Source organism: Ambystoma mexicanum, chromosome 4q, assembly GCF_040938575.1.
Source record: "Ambystoma mexicanum isolate Mex_15411 chromosome 4q, UKY_AmexF1_1, whole genome shotgun sequence".
NCBI lineage: Eukaryota > Metazoa > Chordata > Amphibia > Caudata > Ambystomatidae > Ambystoma > Ambystoma mexicanum.
This window is the reverse complement of record NC_090928.1, coordinates 1,271,736,516-1,271,759,864: the sequence shown is the minus strand read 5'-3', so window position 1 is coordinate 1,271,759,864 and position 23,349 is coordinate 1,271,736,516. Positions and strand designations below refer to the sequence as shown.

General features: G+C 49.3%; 1 protein-coding gene across 3 annotated transcripts in view; it reads right to left on the bottom strand.

The window, feature by feature from the left end:
* Positions 1 to 23,349, bottom strand: part of LOC138468363 (cullin-9-like) — a 1,322,368-nt gene that overhangs the window by 698,101 nt on the left and 600,918 nt on the right. For all 3 annotated transcript variants that reach the window (XM_069608895.1, XM_069608893.1, XM_069608894.1), the window contains one exon: positions 15,303 to 15,393. In XM_069608895.1, the coding sequence (XP_069464996.1) occupies positions 15,303 to 15,393 (91 nt within the window). The remainder of the gene's footprint in view (positions 1 to 15,302; positions 15,394 to 23,349) is intronic.

Sequence of the window (23,349 nt, the reverse complement as noted above, 5' to 3'; positions counted from 1 at the left end):
ACTATGTATGGATAGATTTTCAGGTCGCCTATGGGCGTCCACCTGCAGCACATGCAAATCCCAAGGGACTTCCTCTACCCCAGACTAACTTCCACCCTCCACCCCCGCATTGATGGCCCCCGTTTAGAAGGTGCTCTCACAGGGGGCACGTGTCTGGGCGTTAGTGGGACATCGCTTGCACCAGTGCCTCCCAGTCACCTACATCCCTGCTCACTTCCCTCATCCTACCATATACAGCTCTATCCCAAGAGACCATCTACGCTCCATGCAGACATGAAAATGAGCTTGGCTGACCTCCACTATCTCTCCTATCGCCTTTCACTTCTCTCCATGCTGCAATCAATACTCATCTTCCATCAGCACTCTTGTGACTCCTAGGTACATCAGAGTTAGGTGTGTTTGTATTCATCTGTGAACCGCCTGCATTTGACGGTTTTGTGCATCCATTTTTAAAATCGGATTTCGGTGTGTTTTCCACTGTTTTGTTCTTCCTGTGACTTCTTACTAGGCCTCCTGGTGAGTTTAGCTAGAACTGTACTGTGCAGCCACTGCTCTTTCTTTCCTTGTCCAAATCTCTCCTGACCTATGGCTCACTCCATTTCTCCCATATTCTCCAACTGCTACACTCTCGCCTATCCCCCCTCTCTCACAAAGTCCAGCAGAAAAAAGCACAAATAAGACACCTTGAGTACAAACCCTGGACTTCCTATTGCAGATCCCTATGTCAGCACTTCATCTAGAGAGGTTTTCACTGATATCCTGTTCTATGTCCTCTCTCCAGACCTATGGACCGCCCCCATCTCATCTGTACTCCCTCTCGACATTCTCGCTCTTACCGAGACATGGTTCAATGCCAGCTCAGTCACTGCTTTTGAATCCCTCCCCCCTGATGTCTTCAAGATCATCTCCAAGCCTTGACCTCACTGCACTGGTGGGGGGCTGCCTTAATCTTCCCAGAGTGGGTTCCTACTTCCACGTTACCTACCCAGCTGGGTGACGTCAACATCCAAGTTGACAACCCAGGCTCTGCATTCATTCTTCACTGACCTCTGCGCCTCACTTTCCTCATTCTCCCTTCTGGGTCAACCCACTCAGCTGGACACACTCTGGATGCCCTCATACACTGACCTCTCTCTCCCTCCCACTAGTCACCCCTCTCTACTGGACTGATCATTCTCTCCCCTCCCACCCAAGTCCCCCGGCAGTCCCACCAACCTCGTTCGCCAACATCCACCAGATGAAACTAGTGTCTGCAGCTGCCTTCGCTCCAATCTTCATACCCTGTTACCCCCCACCTCCGACTCTGCCCATAGCAACCTCTACATTTCCATCACCAATACTCTTGAAATGGTTGCCCAAACCATGAGGATCTGCTTGAAACCTGCCCCTAAGCATAACCTGGTACCAAACTTGCGGCCCTGAAGCGTAAGTGCAGGGCAGCAAAACGAAAGTGGCAAACCTCAGGCTCATTCCTCTGACTAACTGGCCTGCCGCCTGCTCCAAAGGCAATACAGACACTCCACCCGTGCCAAAAAAAGAGCCCACATTCAGGGACGGGTTTCCGGTACATCAAATAACATGGCTGAACTTTTCATGATCTGCAGGGAACTAGCCATCCCCTCCTCAGTCTCCTCTTCCCCTTCTCCCTCGCAGGCCCTCTGCAATGCACTAGCCTCACACTTGGCCTCCAAAACCCAGGACACCTTTACCACCCTTGCTACACACCCTCACAACACGTTTGTCACCCACTCACCTCCATTCCACCCCCTCCTCCGACCTCACTCTCCTCGTTCACCCCTGTCCCACCTGAAAAACTTACCAGAGTTGTCCGCACCCCCTGCTCATCCAGTACCATCAAGGATAACATAGGACCTCTTGCCTCTGCTCTTGTTGATTTCTGCAATCACTTGTTTGCCACATGATCTTTCCCCTACTCCCTTAAGCACTCCCTTGTGCACACACTCCTGAAAAAACCTTAAATCAGATCCTACCTTTCCTGCCAACTACTGCATTATCTCCATCACCCCCTTCCTGGGGAAACTACTGGAGAAGTTGGTTTTGCCCCAATTCAACTCACACGCTGAACTTGTTGGTGGTCCCCACGACCATCGATCTGGATTTCGATCATCCTGAGGCACGGAAACTGCTTTTCTGAAAACCTGTGAACTGCTTGCATCTCTGTACTCCAACCCCCCATCTGGCATTATCATTCTCCATCTTGCCTCTGCCTTTGACACAGTCAACCATTTCATCCTCAAAAAAAGGCTCCACGATACAGTTGGTATCCTGGAACGGCCAATGGACTCGCTGACATCCCTCCTTACTGACCACGCTTCCCAAGTCATCCTGAGCACCTTCTCTCCTACGTACTTCTCCACCTGTGGTGTCCCCCAGGGTTCTATCCTCTCCCGCTGGCTCTTTAACATCTACCTTGCTCTGCTTGAATGCCTCATCTCCATGTTCTCTTCCAACTTCCAGTGTTACGCAGATGAGACCGCTCTTTCTCAAATTCGCTGGAGACCCTCTTGCGCCCTCCATCGTACCAGACTGACCATCTGCCATCCAGTCCTGGTGCACCACCAATGATCTCTGCCTCAATGCCTGTAAAACTGAGAACGTTCCCAGCGGGACACCTGCACCCTCCTCCCTTCCCTTCCCTTGGGCCTTCCTCTTTGGGTTCTCCCCCTTCTCCCTCTTCTGAAGGCAGAAACCAGGAGTCATCTTCAACTCCTCTCTCTCCTTCCTCCCTCAGAGTCAGGACAATGCCAAGAAGTCCCACTTTTAGCTCTTCCTTCTCAAAGGAATTCTCCCTTTTCTCACTTTCCCCAGAGGATCAATGTGACCCATGCCCTGGTTTCCTCTAGGATTGACTATTGCATGCAATAGCCTCCTCCTGAATCTACCATCTTCCACTCTGCAACCCCTGCAACTAACCCAGTATAGGGCAGCAATACTGATCCTTAGCCTTAAGCCCAGGGACCGCATATCTCCTGCACTAATTCAAGGGGCTCCTGGTTGCTGCATGGATTACATTCAAATCCCTATACATCATTCATAATTGCAGTCTGGGCACAAGGACCACACTATCTTCAACTTCATCTTACTAAATATACTCTCCTTCTAGACCACTACGCTCATCTGGCTCCAACTCTGTGTGTAAAGCATTTTGCTAAACAGAGGGCAGGTGGTCGTTTGCTTACCTCAGCTGGTTCTCTCCTATGGAACAGCCTCCCCCTCTCTGTATGCCTTGAGCAGGATCTTCTTAAATTCCGGAAGTTCCTTAAAACTCTTTAGCCTCCTCTTCTCTTCCTCTCTCCCCTGCTAATCTCACAGTTGCTGCGATTGGTGTCCTGGACCCTTATGCATCCTTGGGGCCCTGACCTCACGTACCCAACCGGCCCATCTCCTGTCTATCCTCTGCACTTTCATTTACACCCTCTGCACTGGAGGCTCGCACTTACACCCCCTTGCGGCTCCAGGACGTGTAGCACTCAACATTCCTAGCACTTAATGTGTGGCTCAACCACAAGCAGGTTCGTCCTCTTTTCCTTTTCCCTCCACTGCTCTTAAGTATTGGGTTTTATAATGTATTTTAATGCATTTCCCACTCCTGCTCCCTCCCTTGCCATGTGGGCGCTTTGAAGAACAAGTTACTTTCTTACCTGGTAACGTTCTTTCGATGGGATGTTCCTCCGACGTATTCTACATCTTTGACAGTAATTACCACAGCTGTGCTGCTTCGGAAAACTTTTTCGGCGTGGGCGTCCTGCGTCGATGACGTCGATACGCACACTCGAGGACTTCCTCCGACGTCACCGGATGTTATATGTAGGACGCACGACGCCCGTAGCCTCAGTTGTAGTTTTTTCCCCCAGAACGTGTGGCACCAATCTACCGCTAGTATTACTACAGAAAGCCTTGGGGAAACAGAAGCTGCAATCGCATCAGAAATTCTGTATATGGGCAGGTAAGGAGGGTACAATGTGGAATACGTCGGAGGAACATCCCACCGAAAGAACGCTAACAGGTAAAAAAAGTAACTTGTTCTTCGAGGGGATTGTGTCCTCCGACGTATTCCACATCTTTGACAGACTCCCAAAGCAGTACCAACTTAAGGAGGTGGGAAAAGAATTTTATAGAATGCCCAATCAAATTGCAGAATAGAGGACTGGCTTGCCAAAGGCCAAATCTTGCCCATGGATAGAGTCCAGGGAATGTTTCACAAAAGTATGGACAGAGGCCCATGTGGCAGCTTCGCAAATATTGCGAATCGGAAACACCCCTCTGTAGTGCCGTGGAGGCAGCCATACCCCTAGTAGAATGGGCCCATAAGCCGACTGGAGGGTCCTTTCCCACCAAACGATAGCACTCAGAGATCGTCAAAATTGTCCATCTAGGCAAGGTCTGCTTGGAAACAGCCTGACCTAAACGCCTTCCAGTGTAACCAATAAAGAGCTGATCGTCCACTCTGGCCCAGGACATCCATGAGATAGAAACTCAAAGCTCTCCTAGGGTCCAACCTATGGAGCCTCTCCTCTTCCTTACCAGGATGTGGAGGGGGATAGAATCCCGGAAAAATTACCTTCTTCTAGCTTAGAAGGAATTCCGACACAACCTTCGAAAGAAAGGAAGGCCGAGCCCTAAGGACAACCCTGTCCATATGGAACACAGTGAAGGGTGGTTTGGCGGAAAGTACAGTTTTAAAGGACAACAGTCTCAATGGACAAGAATGTAAGGGCTCAAACAGAGCTCCCATTAGGAACTTCAAAACCAAATTCAAATCCCATCCCGGCAACTGGAAAGGTGACGGTGGAAACACATGAGTTAGCCTTTTTAGAAACTGAGATATCAAAGGGATTTTAAAATACGAACATTCCTCAGACAAGCGCTTAAATATAGACAGCGCCGCCAGGTACCCCTTAATGGTACCTACTTGCAGGCCCATGCAGGCTAAAGAAAGCAAAAAAAGGCAAAACCAAAGGAATAGAACATTGGTGCAGGTGACAGAATGTGGATCCTTTCCAGTAGCAGAACTTCCTCTGACGGCAACAGTACAGGGATTTCGTTGCAGGCCTTTTGGCCAAAAGCAACACCTCCATCACGTCTTCAGGGAGTTACCAATCCTTATATCTCAGCCTTTCAGATACCAAGATTGAAGGCTCAGAGACTTGACTTCTGGATTGAGAACTCCAACCCCCTCCTGTGAGAGCAGATCGTCTCAGCAGGGAAGACGACGTGGAGGGCAGATGGACATGTCTAGAAAGTCCGGATACCACGCTCTACTGGCCCATGCCGGAGCAATGAGGATCATCCGGGAACCGAACCACTGCAACCTCCGCAACACCTGCGGAATGACGGGGACTGGAGGGAACGCGTACAGCAGTGGGAAGGACCACTCCACTACGAACGCGTCCCCTAACGCTCCTCTTGGAGGAAATTCCCGCTAGCAGAATCTCTCGCACTTCCGGTTGACATTGGTGGCGAAGAGATCTACTTGCGGGGTTCCCCAAAGGGCGAAGATCTCCAAAAGAACTTCCTGAGCCAGCTCCCACTCGTAAGAGATCGTGCTCTGCCTGCTCAGAGTGTCCGCTGCTGCGTATTCGTCTCCGGCCAGATAATTGCTGAGATCGAAATTTCCTGCTGGATGGCCCAGAACCAGAGCTGCATCGCCTCCCAGCACAGTGGGAGTGACCCTGCCCCCCCCCTTTTTGTTGAGGTAGTGCATGGCCACTGTATTGTCCATCATAATCAGGACATTCTTCCCCTGCACAAACGGCAGAAAAGCCTTCAGGGCTAGCCTGACAGCCCGCAGCTCTAACAGATTGATATGGAGTCTGGACTCTGACGGAGACCAACGCCCGCTGGCTGTCAGCTCGTTGGCATGAGCTCCCCAACCTGTGAGGGATGCGTCCGTCACGATCATCACCTCCGGCCACGGTTGCCAGAACGGAGCACCTTTGAACAGCTTTCCTTCGACAGCCTACCACAAAAGGTCCTGGGCGACCTAGGGCGGAATCTGAACGGGGTCCGACATCCTGCCGCAGAACTGCGACCACTGCATCTCGAGTGCCCACTGCAGAGATCTCATCCGCAGCCTGGCCTCTGGCACCAGTAGAATGCAGGATGCCATGAGGCCGAGCAATCTCAAAAACTCGAACGCCGGGAGACTCTGGGCACGTTGAAATTTGTCCACCATCTGCAGAATGTGATTAGCCCTCTGGGGAGGCGAACACTTCCCCAGGGATGTGTCTAGCACTGCCCTGATGTACTGGCGCCGCTGGGTAGGTGGCACATGAGACTTCTTTAAGTTGAGGGAGAAGCCCAGCATGTGAAGGGAGTGGCAGGTGACGTACAGATGATCCAGGACTTGTTCGGGAGAGCACACACTGATCAACCAATCGTCCAGGTAGGGGTAGACATGCAGCCCCCTTTCCTAAGATGCGCTGCCACCACCACCATCAGCTTGGTGAAGACCCTTGGGGCGGAGGTCAATCCGAACGGCAGGACCTGAAACTAAAAGTGCGAGTCGCCAACTGCGAACCTCAGGTACTTTCTGTGCTTGGGATGAATCGGCACATGAAAGTAAGCATCCTTGAGGTCGAGAGACACCAACCAATCCTGAAGTTGAAGGGCCTGGAGGACTTGAGAAAGAGAGAAAAAATATGGGCAAAGGAACCCTCTTTTTTAGGGGGCCTGACTCTTGAGGGTAGAAAAGATACACAATTATAAGGGGGTAGAGTCAACAGGCTTCCCTAGCCAGTAGCGTGATAGGTGGTCGGTAGGACCTTGCAGGAAAAATACTGTGTCGGTAGTTAACCATACACAAAAATCACCACAATGTGCATGAAACAATGATCAGCATTTATTTTCAAAGAAAAGAGAAGGAGTTTTGTCTGAAGGAATTCTTATGTGCCGTGGCACAACACAAGTACATATAAAAGTGCATGTATACTCTGCACGGTGGTGGGTTAGTAAAAGGTGGTTACAGAACATTCAGTGTAACGCCATTGTACAGTGAACATTGTTAAGTTGATAACAGTCTCTTATACATATTGTTCAAGGTCACAATATATCAAACAGTGTCTCAAGTTGATGACAGTCTCTTATGTATATTGTTCAAGGTCACAATATACCAAACAGTGTTGACACTTGGATGTGTGTTTCTGGTTCGGTAATTGGTTAGCGGAGCGCAGGGCTGGTAGACATGAGACAGCGCTGCAAGATGGATACCGAACTGTCTTCAGGACGTGTGCATCAGTGGTCAAAAAATGGCGTCATCCAGGCAAAGAATAAACGCTCTGGCTGTAGTCCGTAAGTGGAGGCAGCTGCTTAAGATGCGGCTGGGGCGGAACTGCAAAAATCAGGCGCTCGAGTCTGAGGGAGCTTGCTGCCCAGGAGGGTCAGACTGTTGTAGTAGCGACATGTAGCACCCCTCCCTCAGACTCGAGCGCCTGATTTTTGCAGTTCCGCCCCAGCCGCATCTTAAGCAGCTGCCTCCACTTACGGACTACAGCCAGAGCGTTTATTCTTTGCCTGGATGACGCCATTTTTTGACCACTGATGCACACGTCCTGAAGACAGTTCGGTATCCATCTTGCAGCGCTGTCTCATGTCTACCAGCCCTGCGCTCCGCTAACCAATTACCGAACCAGAAACACACATCCAAGTGTCAACACTGTTTGGTATATTGTGACCTTGAACAATATACATAAGAGACTGTCATCAACTTGAGACACTGTTTGATATATTGTGACCTTGAACAATATGTATAAGAGACTGTTATCAACTTAACAATGTTCACTGTACAATGGCGTTACACTGAATGTTCTGTAACCACCTTTTACTAACCCACCACCGTGCAGAGTATACATGCACTTTTATATGTACTTGTGTTGTGCCACGGCACATAAGAATTCCTTCAGACAAAACTCCTTCTCTTTTCTTTGAAAATAAATGCTGATCATTGTTTCATGCACATTGTGGTGATTTTTGTCTATGGTTAACTACCGACACAGTTTTTTTCCTGCAAGGTCCTACCGACCACCTATCACGCTACTGGCTAGGGAAGCCTGTTGACTCTACCCCCTTATAATTGTGGACTTGAGAAAGAGTAACCATCCTGAACTTGTCCTTCCTGAGGAGCTTGTTTAAACCGCGCAAGTCCATAATGGGTCTCAATCCTCAGTCTTTTTTCGGAATCAAAAAATATGGGGAATACCATCCCTTGTTCCTCTCCGCTACAGTTACCAGTTCTATGGCACCTTTCTATAGCAAGAATAGGATTTCTTGCGCAAGGAGCGGATCCGGACGCTTCAAAAGAGAGCTTCCCCGGTGGATTGTTGTGAGGCCTCTGCCGGAAAGGAAGACAGTAGCCGTCTGCTATGATCTCCAGAACCCACACATCTGAAGTAATGACACGCCATTCTACCAGATGCTGCGCCAGCCTTCACCCAACTGGCGAACCATGGGACATGGCCTCATGACTGAGCGGAAGCAGCTGCGACAGTGCCAGAGGGCAAGGAGGCAACTGCCCGAGCGGTTTTGGCACCTCGAGTACCTTGTTTTCCACCTCTAGTACTCCTATGGTGGCCCCTTTGACTGGCAGCTCCCCTCGATCTACTAAAGGAAGAGTAGTATCGAAAGGAACTTCCCCTCCATTGCTGTCCCCTAGGCCGAAAAGGCAGAGGTTGACCACTGCAGCGCTCAAGGACTTCGCTGCAGCTTTGGAGGTCTGCAACCTCTCAAGGCTCTCGTCAGCCTCGTTGCCAAAAAGATGGACACCATCAAAGGGCATGTTGAGAAGCCAAGACTGTACATCAGGAGCAAACCCGACTTCCGCAACCACACAAACCTGCGCATCACGGTGCTCAACGCCATGGACCGGCTGACAGAGTCTGCCACGTTCAGACCCAACTGAACGGATTCACACATGGCATCCTTGCCATCCTGAACGAGGGCAAGAAAACCATTCCGTTCCTCCCCTTCGGGAATATGCTCAGCCGCCAAAGACACAATTCCACAGAGCGTGCGTGAATCTTGCAAGGTCTCAAACGGAGTTGGCTGCTTTTAACGCCATAACCCCAGAAGAAAATACCTTCTTCGTCCAACCGTCAAAGTGTTTGTTGTCCCTATCAGAAGGGATTGTAGGGTACGCAGCCTGCTTGGCTGGGGCCGTAACCGCCTGCACCACCAAACTCTCCGGAGTGGGGTACGTGGACAAGTAGCAGGGGTCGCCACTGGCTGGACGGTATTTTTTCGGTAACAACTTATTTACTGCCGGAAGACTCTCCAGAGCAGTCTAAGTCGCCGCCACCCTTCTTTGTAAGGCCATATGAAATGTCCACCCACTGAGCCGGTGTTGCCCTTGGTCCAAGATAACTGTCAGGTCATCCTGCAGAAAATCCACAGTTGGAGCAGACCACCCCAGAAACTCAGTAACCCTCGACATGAGGCCTGCCAAACTCAACCTCCGGGGAGTTATCAAGACCACTTGCGTCATGTAAAGATTGACGAAGGTCTTCCAATTGGCTGTGACCAGATAACAGGTCACTCGGAAGCTCAGGAGGCACAACCCCCTCTTCCTCAGAACCTTCCTCAACCTCTGAAATGTACTCCAAGAGTTGGAACAAGTCCACCCTGGGAAGAGGAACAGAGAATGGGTCAAACACAGGCCGCACAGACTTGCTAAGCGCCTCTCTCTCTTTGGCGATCATCCTTCTCCAATCGGGACCACGACGGTTCCCAATGATCGCGCAGACCGCCCGAGCCCAAAAGCGTGCGAGCGGTGGCTCTAGCGCGTTCCTTGCTGGCTCCACTCGGAGGCACGGATGGAACGGTGCCCTGCGATTCGAAAATCGGCATCATCTGCTGGCAGAATTCGTCCCATTCGGCCGTCGATGAGCGTTTCGCGAGACAAGCCACCCGCCGTCTGGAGGAGTCCTCCGACGGGGAAGGCGACCGGTGACAGCGCTTCCGGGCATGCCTTGAAGAGGCAGAGGAATGGCGGGACCCACTCCTGGACCGAGACCCCCTGGACTTGCATCGACGCGGAGAGCCGCCCCTCGAATTGTCAGTCGAAAGTCCAGCGGACTTCGACTTACAGGGTTTGGAAACCCTACCTGCCGACAACAATTTCTTCCGCAAGGCCTTCGACGTCAAAGACTTGCATTCATCGCAGTCATTGGTGACGTGGCTCTCGCTGAGGCTCCAGAGGCAGAAGTTGTGCGGGTCCGTAAGAGACATCTTGGAACCGCAGTCCCGACTTCGGGGTAGCAGAAGACTAAGACATATTCACAATACAACGATAGAAGAACCGATTCAACAAGAGAACCGAGGCGTGCCGAGATTTCGAAGCGAACACGTTCGCGGTAAAAACGGAACTGAGGCTACGGGTGTCATGCGTCCTACATATAACATCCGGTGACGTCGACCATCGGAGGAGGTCCTTGAGGGAGCATATAGACGTCATCGACGCAGGACACCTACACCGAAAAAGTTTTCCGAAGCAGCACAGCTGTGGTAATTACTGTCAAAGATGTGAAATATGTCGGAAGACACAATCCCCTCAAAACAGTATTTATTGTATAAGCGCCTACAAACCAAACAATAAAATAATAAATTAATATTCCTGGCGGCAACTTCAGCCAGTGCATCCCTCTCTCCAGGTTCGCCCACCAGGCTTCGATTCTGGGTCCCCCAGCCGACTTCCAAGCCATTGCGATTCTCCGCTTTGCAAGTATGCAAATAGCGTCTTTCATCCGGATGAGATGTGCCGTGTGTTTACACCCTCTCAGGTATAGTCCCAATAAACTAGCTTCGGGATCACCCGCCAGAATCTTTGAATAATTGGGAAAGTCTAAAACATGTGTAAGAAATTGGCTACATTATGTGTATTTCTAGGGCAGTTCAGTTCTTATTGTCCCCTGAACCGTGCGATCCTGCAGGGAGTCATGCAGGCCATGTGTGTAATATACAGCTGGGCAAGTTTAAATCTAGAGTTCCTGGAGACCCTTTTGGTATACACCAGTGCTTGTGGACCCATTCCACATCAGTGAATGTTTTGCCTAGTTCCTCCTCCCATTCTGTAAGTACCACCAGTGCTGGTTCACTATACCTATTCAGGAGAAGTTCATGCAGTCTGGAAACCGTATGGCTCCCCCTCTGCCACATATACATGGTGTCCAGAATGACTGGCCATCTAGCTCCTATCTTCCTCACTAGGCCCAGGTGCAGCCGCTTCCAAAATGACACACTGGATAACATTGTCCAGAACCCTCTGTGTGTGTTATGCCTGTGTGAAGATGCCATATCGTGTCTAACGTTGATATCGGAAGGTATACGTGTTCCACTGTAGTCCCACATCAGGCAGCTGGCTCCGACTTAGACCAATAAGATCTACATGCTAAACAAGCAAGATTTGTCACGATTTATGCAAATGCCAGAGAGCTCTGCAAAATGGTCTATTACATCCAGAATGTTTGGTAGGTTCTCTTCAAGAGTGTGAACATAAAGAAGCATATCATCTGCATATATCAAGATTAAGTGCCTCACCCAGTCGATCAAGATTCCAGCATCTGCATATCCTGTCCTCAAGAACACAGCAAGCGGGTCCAAGGCAAGGATGATCATTATCTGGGACAGCAGAGATCCTTGTCTGGTGCCTTAGCGCAGCTCCCAAGCCACAGATATCGGCCACCCAGATCTCACCCTGAACTGGGGTTTCGTGTAAACAAGTTCAACCCACCTCAGGAAACCAGCACCTATGCCAAATTGTTGCAAAGTCTTGTGGAGCCAATACCATCTCACAGAGTCTAACACCTCAATAGCGTCGAGGGAGGCCACTGCACAGTCCATCTTCAAATATTTGATGCCGTCTATTACATGAAAAGGTTTACGCAGGTTCCACAAGGTATTACTGTTCAGGACATACCAGTTTGGTCAGTATGTATCAAGTTTTTGATCACACCCTTTAATCTGTTTGCCAATAAGGCAGTGAGAATCTTATAGCCCTGGTTAATCATGGAGAGAGGCCTATAAGAGCATCCGTCCGACGAGGCTTGCCAGGTTTAAGGACTGGCACAATTATTGACTCACATGCTGCCGGGCAAATGAACGTCCTCATACGCTTCCTCAAACATCTCAGGGCATTTAGGCACCAGCGCTGCTGCGTATATCTTGTAAAATTCCCTGGGTAAACCATCTGGTCCAGGGGTTTTGCCCAACGGTAAGGGCATTATAACTGATAGGATTTCATCAAGAGTAAGCAGGGCATCCAGCTTATCTGCACAAACCATCCAGTCTGGGCAGTTCAAGCTGAGCCACAGCTTCCCTAATATTGCCATTGCACCCTTTTGACCCTGCAGAAAACGGATTGCCGTAATATCTAAAGAAGACTTCATTTATCTCACTTTGGGATTTCACTAGGTCACCCTCATTCTGGATGCCGCAGACCACCTTCCTATGCTCCTCCCTGTGGCAAAGTCACGCCAGCAGTCTGCCTGGCTTACCCCGTTCCGCATGCAGGCTCGTTGTCACATGTATCCAGTCGTTCCAATCCCGCAAAGCATTGTTGACGCAGAGCAGTAAAGTACCCAGCCTCCTCCTCCTTCACAGTCCCTACCTCACTGTGTTCTGCCAACTTGGTAGCTGCTTCCATTTTAGCAAGGGCATCCAGGATTTCCTTTCCAAGTCTGCCCATTTTATCAATATCTTCGTCCCTCAGTACAGTCTTAAAGGCATCCAATAAGGTAGTAGTATTCTCTACACTGCCTCTATGCTGTCATCGAGGTAATCCCTGAACATGCCGATGTGTAAAGCTTCAGCCCTATGTCGCCAGGTAGGGATCAGCGGTCTGGGCGGGGACCTTTTCCAGGACAAAATCAGCAGAGCATGATCAGAGAGGCCCCTACCTTTGTATTCGGTGACTGTAAACTCCCCTATGTTATCTAGCCCAGTAAAAATATAACCAATGCAGGTATGAACCTGTATGGCGCCTTGTAATGAAAACAGCCTCAAGTACTGCCACGATAACCTCTCTAGATATCCACCAAAGCTAAATTCTTCAATAAGGAAGCTAAGGCCCTGGCCGGGGGGCAGGGGAGTCTTGCAGTATTTGTTATTGGATCTGTTGAGAGGGTTGAGTGTACAGTTGAGTTACACACACACACACACCCGAAATCCATATAGCGCCCCAAACGTAGTCACTCTGAAGTAGAGGGAATTAAAAAAAGACCTGGGTGTCGTTGTTGAGGCCATAGGTATTGATGATGCACGCCTCCCTATTTTCGATAAACCCATGTACCAGTGTCATTCTGCCCTCATTATCATGCTTGAACTCCAAAAGTTGGAATTGGACAGATGGTACAACCTATACGAGTCCACCCATTGTGCATGTCCCTCCCCACTTTCTAGCAATCACATTGTGTCCATCTACAGTGAGTAAAGAAATATGCACACTCAATCTCCTCAATAAGTGCTCATTTTGAGACTCTTGATATAACAAATAAGGTCCCTAACATTCCATGTGACGATTCTCAGACTGCTAGCCATCCTCCCCACTTCCCACAGGTTACCTTAGTCCCCAATGACCCGCCCCTGCACCCATTAAAGAAGCCCAAGCACCCCTTCCCATCAATTAAGTTGGCAATGACCGACCTGTACATCCATAGTGCATCTGGTGACCAATAACAGATATTTACATGACTTTTGAATTTTTCCTTACATCTTCAGAACACTTCTCCTAACTTTGTCCAGTGTCCGAAATGTATTAGAACTTTGTGAACTTCACGATTTCCAGGGTGCTTTTATGCACACAATGAACATTGGGCACAAGGCCACATTCATCTTTGGGCTGGACTTCTAAAGTGAGGATTGTAATTCCTAAAGAGTGTTGGTGCCAACTATATTACTTACCTTTACCCTTTGCAGGTACTAGTGAAGTATTTGATTTATGTGCTCTGCATATATGTTCTATGGTAGATAGTGTTGTGTGATACTATACCTGCCATTTATTTATTTAGCATGTTTTGTCCTGAGCCTATAATAAATACTATACATTTATAACTGTCCACGTATAATTCAAGGTGTTACACTGTGTGGACTCATCGTGGACCCCTGACCACACTCCACTCCTGAAACTAGGCCATGGCCACTCTCCACGTTGCCTTGATTGATGTGGCTTCAGCTCACAGAAGTAATCTCTGTTCTCCAACAAGGGTGACCTAAACATCTGTCCACCAGGCCAGAGTTTAGAAATCCATTCTACAGTAAGCATCCTGAAGGTCTATTGCACTCAGTCAATCCACCTGATGAAGCAGAGAAAACATGCACTAGTGGTACCAATCACCTTGAACCTCTCCACTGGAAAGAAATACTTAATGGTCCAGAATAGCCTGTAGCCACCCCCATCACACTATAAGCACAAAATAACGCAAGTAAAACCATCATGAAATGCTGGATGACGGACTGCTTCAAATGCACCTATATGAAGCAGTTTAAGGTCCTCCTTGCTTAGGTTTGATGGAAATATTTGGGGGGGCTGTTGGGGCGGGAAGGGAGGAATGGGGAAGTGTGAAACCACTCCTGACCGCTCAGTGTCCATGAGTTGCTGCTCACTTGCAACCGGGCAGTCAGACAGTGAGAACCTGACCACTCTCCATCCCCCGCCACCCACACCGTTTATAATCAGGCCTGGAGGTAGCACATGGTTCTTTGTAGCAAACTGTACCCAGGTCTACCTAGTTGCAATTTGCCCTGGTCCGTTCTCTCCCCATATAACACTATGCAAGAATTGAGGTTGGCATACACATGTTCTTTCTCACAGTACCTTGGAATAATTTGATTTTCAGGATTCTTGCATGCCTTACATTTGGGTAGGAAAGCCGGCTGCGAAGGAGAACTTATGTGCCACCGACCATGCCAAAAACACAAACCTTTTTTGGCTGGACTTTGACAATATGAATATATTATTTTCCTGTTAACTCTTCGTCTAGCTACTATGAGGAGAAATTGACCCCCACTTCTCTTCCTTCATTTTATTAAAAGATAACTATTCTAATATTACAGCAGATCTGTACAACTTGGCAATACTGGAGAGGAGAGGACTTGTGAGATGTTGGTAACCGACTGGGTTCACAGAGAGAAGGAAAGGCATAACTTTGGGAGGTGAAAGGCTAGGTTTTGGTTAACTATAGTACACAATTGCTTGGAAATTAAGAACCAGTTTCATTAAAGTACAAAATCACATGGCCATGGGTTAGCTACAGGCATAACTTAAAGACTCTGCTTCAAGGATTCACACTCACCTTGGCAGAGGTTCCTCAAGAAGACGTCAAAGAAGGGTATATTTATAGGCTGATGGTTACGCCGGTGCTCCTCAATCTGGCCCAAAACCATCTGTAATCAAAGGTAGAACGAGAACTTGTATCAAGGAAGAGTACAAACGGACATGGGTAATGATGTGCTCAGTGTAAAGCCAGCTCCACAGTGTGCATCATGATGCTATTCCGCCAGCTCTGCATGGCTGGACCTGCATCAATCATATTTGGTATAATCAACAACAATGCCAAACACACCATCAAGACTTCTAAAACAATAATATACAAACTGTGGATGGAAGTCAAGATCTCCATCTCATAAGAGGAGCATCAAAAGGCCTTAAAATGTGCACTTGCCACTAGCGAGTGATAATTAAGTATTGGTGAGTAATACATGGTGTACAGTGTGCATGTGTAGAACAGAGGGGAACTGTGACTTATACCTGGCTAGTAGCTTGCACCTTGAAAAATGTTTGTATTAACACCATGATATGTTTGAATAAATAATTCAATCAACTACAATCAAATGACATGCATTAGTTACAGTAATAGCATTTCTGATGCTTGTATCTGCTTAGATTCACATGCAGTGCATATGGTCCGACATCCAGTGGTAAACCGCAGAGTATTGCATCTGGTCTTTCGGGGACCGAACGGGGACGTCAGCATAGGTGTGTCTGTAACACTATCCCTATCGTGACGTGTAGTGTACCCAAAACCCTCACGCGCCGATGTCCCTCCGATTGTATTTTTTCTGCCATGAGGGAGCCCAAGGCTATTGTGAGTGAGTACATGAAGAGAGAAGTAGTAAGACATCTATGTTCCTTCCACCCCGAGTGGGGAGGTAGGAAGGGCGCATGTGAATCCAAGCAGATAAAATCATCAGAAATGCTATTACGGTAAGTAATGCATGTCTTCTGATGCCTGTTAATCTGCTTAGAATCACATGCTGTGCATAGACTAACAAGCAGTACCCGGAGTTGGGGGTGGGATGTGAGAAGGAACAGTAGAGAAAAGATGTCTTCGTACTGCTTGTCCCACCTGAGAATCAGACCTAGAATGAGTGTCTAGGCAATAGTGTTTTGTAAAGGTGTTTATAGAACTCCAGGTTGCCGCTTTGCAAATGGACTCAAGGGGAACATTTGCAATTAATGCTGTGGATGCCCCAGTGCCCAGAGTAGAATGTGCTCTAGGCTTGAAGGGCAGTTCTCTCTTAGCAAGAGTGTAACAGTGTGGTGCATTTGACAATCCACCTTGAGATAGCTGATTAAGAGACAGGATCCCCATCTCTACCAGCTGCCACTGAAACGAAAAATTGGTTCGTTTTCCTCAGTGGTTTAGTTCTTTCCAGGTAGAACATGACTGCCCTGCGCACATCTAGTGTGTGTAGGCTTCTTCGGCCATGCTCGTGGGATTCTGGAAAAAGGTAGGTAGTTGAATTGATTGGTTCACATGGATCTTCGAGATGAAATTAGGCACAAATCTGGGGTGAGTGCGCAGAACTACCTTATCCCTGTGGACTGTAACAAAGGGGTCTAGAACAGAAAGTGCCTGTAGTTCGCTAACCCTTCTAATAGAAGTGATAGCCACTAGTAAGGTAGTTTTATTAGTCCAGTCTTTTAGACTTGCTTTATGCATTGGCTCAAAGGGAGCTCCCATGAGCCTCGTCAAAACCACATTTAGTCCCACCCAGGAGCAGGGTGAGAAATGGGAGGATAAATCCTCTTAACCCCTTCCATAAAGACCTTAATCACAGGTATCTTCCACCACGACACCTTTTGTTGCGATGTGGTGTAGGCTGAAAGGGCAGCCAGGTGAACCTTTAGGGAATTGAAGACCAACCCAGTGTCTAACAGATGGGTAAGGTACAGCACAATGTTTGAGAGTGAGCAATCGATTGGATTGACGCCCTTGGAATTACACCAGATGACAAACCATTCCATTTACTGGCATAGCAATATTGTGTTAGGTTTTCTAGCTTCTCTGAGTATGTCCATGCACCTCTGAGGGAGCTGTAGATGTCCAAACTATATGACCTCAGGAGCCAGGCTGCTAAATTCAGAGTTTGTGGGCATGGGTGTAGGGTCGCCCCCCTGTCCTGAGACAACAGGTGTATGGGCAGGGTAGTTTTACTGGAAGGGAGAGGGTCATTTCCATCAGATGAGCGAACCAGGGTTAGCAGGCCCACATGGGGGCCACCAGTATCATGGTGCCTGGTTCCTGGTGCATCTTGTGCACTATCTTGTTGAGAAGGGGAGTCGGTGGGGGGAGCGTAGACAAATTTCCCTGACCATGTTATCCAGAGACCGTTCCCCTTGGAACGGTTCTGTGGGTACCTGGAGGCGTAGTCTTGGCATTGAGCCTTCTCCTGAGTTGCGAACAGGTCGATCTTTGGGAATCTCCATTCTGCGAACACGTTGGACACAATGTCTTCGAAGAATACGAATGGCTTCTGCACGGGCAGTGGAAAATCTCTGCCGATCAGGTCTGCCAGAAGATTGAGTTCCCCTGGAACATGTTGGGACAACAGGAACATCTTGTGTCTGAGAGCCCATAGCCAAATGTTTTGGGACAGCTTGGATAGCCCTGGAGAGTGAGTGCGCCTCTGTTAGTTCATGGCTGTAGTACTGTCCCGTTGGAATCAGCACAGTCTTCCCTTGTAGTTGCATCTGAAAGGCCTTTAATGCCTTGAACACCACTAATAGCTCCAGTAAATTTATATGGTTGGATGCTACTTGAGGGGACCACAATCAATGTGCTGTCTGCTGAAGCAGGTGAGCCCCCCCCACCCCGTAAGAGATGAGTGTCGTGAGAGTGGCTTCCACTGCAGGGGTGGTGCAGGTCTTTCCCTTCAAGAGGTTTTCTCTTGCCCACCACTGCAGAGAGAGAACGAGGGCTGGCGAGACAACTACCAGATCTTCCCATTGTCCGCTGGCCTGACACCACTGGCTGTTGAGCCACTCTTGCATGGGACGCATGCGCAGTCACGCGTGGGGAACCAAGTATATGCACAACGCCATAATTCCTAGCAAACGCATGGCTTTGCGCACCATCACCTCCCGTCTGCCTACATATTGAGGGATCTGAAAAAGCATGTTCTGAACCCTCTCGTTGGAGGGGAAGACTAGGCCATCTTCCGTCCGAATTAGAGCTCCCAGAAATTGTTTTGTTTGACTGGGGACTAGGCTGGATTTCTGGGTGTTCGAAAAACATGTGTTGTACGAGTCTCCTGTTATGAGCCAGTCGTCGAGGTAAGGGTAAAAAGGGACTGATAGTCTGCGCAGGTGTGCTGCTGCCACTGCCAGGACCTTCGTAAACACCCTTGGCGCTGAGGCGATGCCGAAGGGGAGTACCTTGAATTGGTAATGCCTGTCCTCCATCATGAACCTTAGATATTTCCTGTGCGCTGACATCGAAATATGAAAGTATGCATCTTTCATGTCCAATGTTGCCATGTAGTCCCCCTGTTTCAATAGTGGGATCACCTCCTGTAGTGTTACCATGCGAAACTTCTGAGGTTTTATGAACTTGTTCACTGGGCGCAGATCTAGAACAGGGCGCATGGTGAGGTCCTTTTTGGGTACGAGGAAGTACACTGAATAAATACCCTTGTTTACCTGAAGAATACGGACGGCTTCTATGGCGTCCTTTCCTAGCAGTGCTTCCACTTCTTGATTCAGGACTTCCAGATGGTCCGGTGAAAGGCGCCGTGAGCGTGGTGGTATGAATTGTGGAGGTCGGGCGAATTCCATGCAGCACCCGTGGGCGACCGTCTTTATGACCCACTGATCTAATGTTATCCCCTACCATGCCGTGAGGAAAGATGTTAATCGCCGCCCGACCGGGGAAACATGGGAGCAGACCTGGACAGGATGGTCATTTCTGACCGGAGGCTGCGGCTCCTCTAGGATTGGGGCCGCTACCTTTGCCTTTGCCGCATCGCTGCCCTCTTGAAGGGTAGTATGCAGGGCTTCCTGAAGTTTGTCCTGTATTGAAACCCCCCGTGCCATAGTTACTTTGATTTGCACGGGACTGCCCTCAAAAGGACCGCCGGGAGTCATTACCTCTCTGGGGGGAAGGTGTTTGAGTGATCAGTTGCAGAGACTTAAGAATCTCATGCTCTCTCTTGGCTGTTTCTAAGTCCTCATCAACCGCTTTCCCGAAGAGGTTAGCTTCTTCAATAGGTTTATTGGTGAGTGAGGGTTTAAACCCCGAGTTACTCAGCTAAGCGTGTCGTTTGAGTAGGCTCACTTGGGCCAGAGAACTTCCAGCTGTTTCAGCCGTGTCCAGAGTATTCTTTATTACATTCTGGTTCACCTCCCTTCCCTCGGCTACAATAGAGAGAAGTTGGGACTTGGCGGGTTCTGGGACCTCCTGGAGTAGGTTCCACTGAGCGTCAGCATAACTTGCCAACAGTGTGGTATTATTTGCTATACGCGTAGTATATGCGGCAGCTGAGGTGACTCGTTTGCCTAAGGCATACAGCCTCTTGGATACCCTGTCCGGGGGTGCCTCCCCAGTGGTAAGGGGTACCCCTGCTCTTTTTCGGGTGGTAGTCACTACCAGAGAATCAGGGATGGCACGCCCTTTAATGTATGGGGTGTCGGGAGGAGATGGCCGAAACAATTTTTCCATTCTTGGGTTAACTGCCCAGGTTTTAGATGGAGATACCAAGGAGGGAGCCAACCATCTCTTTATGGAATTAAGGAGGGGAACGGCTTGGCTAGATGGAGGCTTCTCCTTAGGAATATCCTCTACAAAATCCTGCTCAGGCACAGCCTCTTGAGTAGAGATCTGAAAATGTTCAGCAGCCTTCTTCAAAAATAGAGTTGAAGGCCATCTGGTCATCTACAGGTGAGGCCTGACGAACCGGAGTGGACGGAGGGGAATCCAGACACAATACATCAGTGTCCTGATTTTGATGGAAGTGTCCATGGGTCAGTTCCCTCTTACTGGGTTTCTTCCGAATTGTCTGTGGCACCTGCCTGATCCTCCTCATAATTCTGTAGAAAGGAAGTTTCTTCCTCTTCATCGTACATGTCCCTATAGGTGTCCATGTGGACAATGTCTTCCTGCTGGACGGAGACAGAAGGCTGATCTTCCTGATAATGAGAAGTAGATTGAAGGTTAGACTCTCCACAAGACCTTTTTGGGGAAGGAAGATCAGAAAAACGGAATTCTCTCCAGAAGGTTCATACACCCTTCGAATTTCTCCCTTGTCCATTTGGAGGACCCAGGAGGGCCTACGGGTGGAAAAACGTCGTCTTCCGCCCTATGGCGCTGAAAAGTGTCTCTTAGGGTGTTGGAAAGAGACTCTTCACTGTCCTCATAAGTATCGTGAGAATCGGGGCCCCATTGCGTATCCAAAGATTTGTCTGCGGCTTGCCCCATGATTTTCGGGGGAACCGGGCTAAGTCCTACCGCCGCAGTAATTATTTCGATGCTGTCCTCGATAACCGCTGAATCGGCGTGTGATAATGGTTCCGTTGGTCTATCGGTAGGTGTATTGCCTTCCGTGGCGTTAAGGGGCCTATTGTTCGGTTTTTCGACTAGAGGCCTAGTCGTGATTTTTCGGTCTACCGGGGTTCGTCGGGACCATCGTAGAATCGGATTTCCGCGCTTCGATGTGTGAAGTTTTTGGAGTAGCGCCCTTACTTGTTTTTGATTGCCCAGTCGCAAGACGCTGCTGCGGATGCAGGGAAGGCTTTGGATCTGCACGATCCGAGGAAACCGCCAAAACATTTGACGGCGCTGATGGCGCTTTCACCTTTTTCGACGTCGAAATAGGCGTAGGGGTTGTGTGCTTAGTGAGATGCGCTTGTATGCCCCTGTCGCCGGGTGTTGTCCCTGAAGTGAGACCAGAGTCAGGCCTTAAAGGGTCGGGGATGAGAGTGGCGGACCTAGAAGTGTCCGCCTCAAAGTCTATTACAATAGCAATGGATGTTTGGTCATCTGAAGTGCCCCGTCACTCTCAGTGGGTGTGGCGGTGAGGGAAGGGGGTGGCACCCACGACATACCGTACGCGGCCCACCGCTTTACACAGCGCTCCTTAAGGGTCTTAGGCCAAAGGAGTTTGCAGGCTGCACACCGCTTGTCGTCGTGATCTAAGGGGAGACGGGCGTTGCACGTCCTGTGTTCGTCCTTCCAAGGATATCTGACCTTACACTTAGGGCAGAACCTAAAAGGAGTCCTTTCCATAGCAAAAGGAGAAGATGATCAGACCGAAAGGGAAAAGAGGGGGAAAGAGGAAAGGCATACTGAAAAAATGGCCACCCCAACCCCACTCTCCCTACTGTAAAGGTTGCCAGAGGGCCCAACCACATGGAAAGTCCGGCCGCCGGATCTTAGGCACCAAAATCCAGCACCGTAGACAAATCCCACGCGGTCTTTGTCGAAGATGTTCTTGTGACCGAAGTGACTCAGCGGGGAATAACCGACAAGTCGGTATAAGTCAAGATAAACAAGGTCTCTTGTGTAAGAGCTCCGCTATAGGGCAACCAGTTATCTTGGTGGAAAAAACAGTCTGAGGGACCTCGGCGCGTGAGGGATTTTGGGTACACTTGTTAGGGAGAATTCTCTAATAAGGCTAATTTCCCAAACCTAGTGAGTCCCCCAGCATCTTTGATGGATTTTTGGGGTTTGTTTTTTTCTCCTGCTAAGAGTGAGACTCTTTTCCTCCCACTCTTAGGCATGATTTGAGGTATGTCTTTGACTTATTGTGTGCTTATGGGCTATGGGGTCATTTACTCCATAGGGTATCATCTGTTTTTGTGTATGTGTTACACTGCACCCTCAGTGCAGTAACACAGGGGTGTCATAGTGACCCCCAAACAGACTCCATACCCTGGGACTGACTACAGTCTCCCAGGGCATGTAAAGTCACCATTGGCCTTACTAGTCCAAAATTGTGAACAGAACTAGTACACAACATCATATTGTGGAAGTACTGGAAGGGGTTAATGTCCAGTCCCCCCTTGTCGGGTTTCTGGCTGGTGGCAGTGGTTACCACGCGAAATATTCCACCGGAATATTTCCTATGGGATTTTCCCATTGGTTTTAAACGCACCAGTTTTTTTGATGCAATGTTAAAGATACCGCCGGTTTATTTATTTAATATAAAATCACCGGTTGGGTCTTTTCGCCAGAACTCTTTCCAAAATGGCGTTTGTGTCCATCTCTGTAACTCCAACCAAGGTCGGGCCCTTTGTTCCACTTTTTGGCAGGCTTCTCCACAGAAGCCCTCCAACTGGTGCCACTCTGTCTGGGTTCCACAGGATGTGTGGGTGGGGGAATTGGCACCCTGGACTGCGTTGCCTTAGCAACCCAAGTCGCACTCTGTTCTGATTGGCCCAGTGGTGAGCCGCCCGGCTCACCACTTAGCATGTATGAGTGACAGCTAGGCTATTGAAAAAGGGGTTTTCTACATAAAAGCAGGGCTTTTAGGACTGGAACTTGAGAAGTCGCCACGGGACCTAAGAAATCCGAAGAGGGGAGAAGCTGAGCCATCTGCAACAACGACACCACCGGTGGAGCCCTGCTGCAGCGACCTCACCACTTTACCGACGACAAGAGAAGATCTTCTGCTGTAAGAGTCTTCTCCCTTCGAGCTGGTGCGGACAACCAGTTCGCCATTCGCCTTACAGGACGTCCTTTGTCGAATCGCCCGTGCCAAACACCCCGGCGGCCGGAAGCCAAGCTTCACCACTGTGACCGCGAATAAAAGGAACGCACCTTTTAACCGAACGAACTCCGCGGCTGGTCTCTTCCGTGGGCAGTGCAACGACTCCAAGTTTCCTCCTCGACGAGATCTTCTCTTCCCCTGGTCGAAACCAGGAACTGCACCCGCTGCCAGGAACAACTGCCACCGCTGGAGCTTCCTCACTCTTTAAGGTACTGTGTTCCGCCTGGCCTCCCTTTCTGCGGATTGCTAAAGGCGACCCTTAAATCCTTGGCTTTCCAACTGGGTTGGCCCCAGACCTAACTTTATCTTTCGCATCAAACCAACCTCCTTTGAACATTTCTGCATAGACTTGAG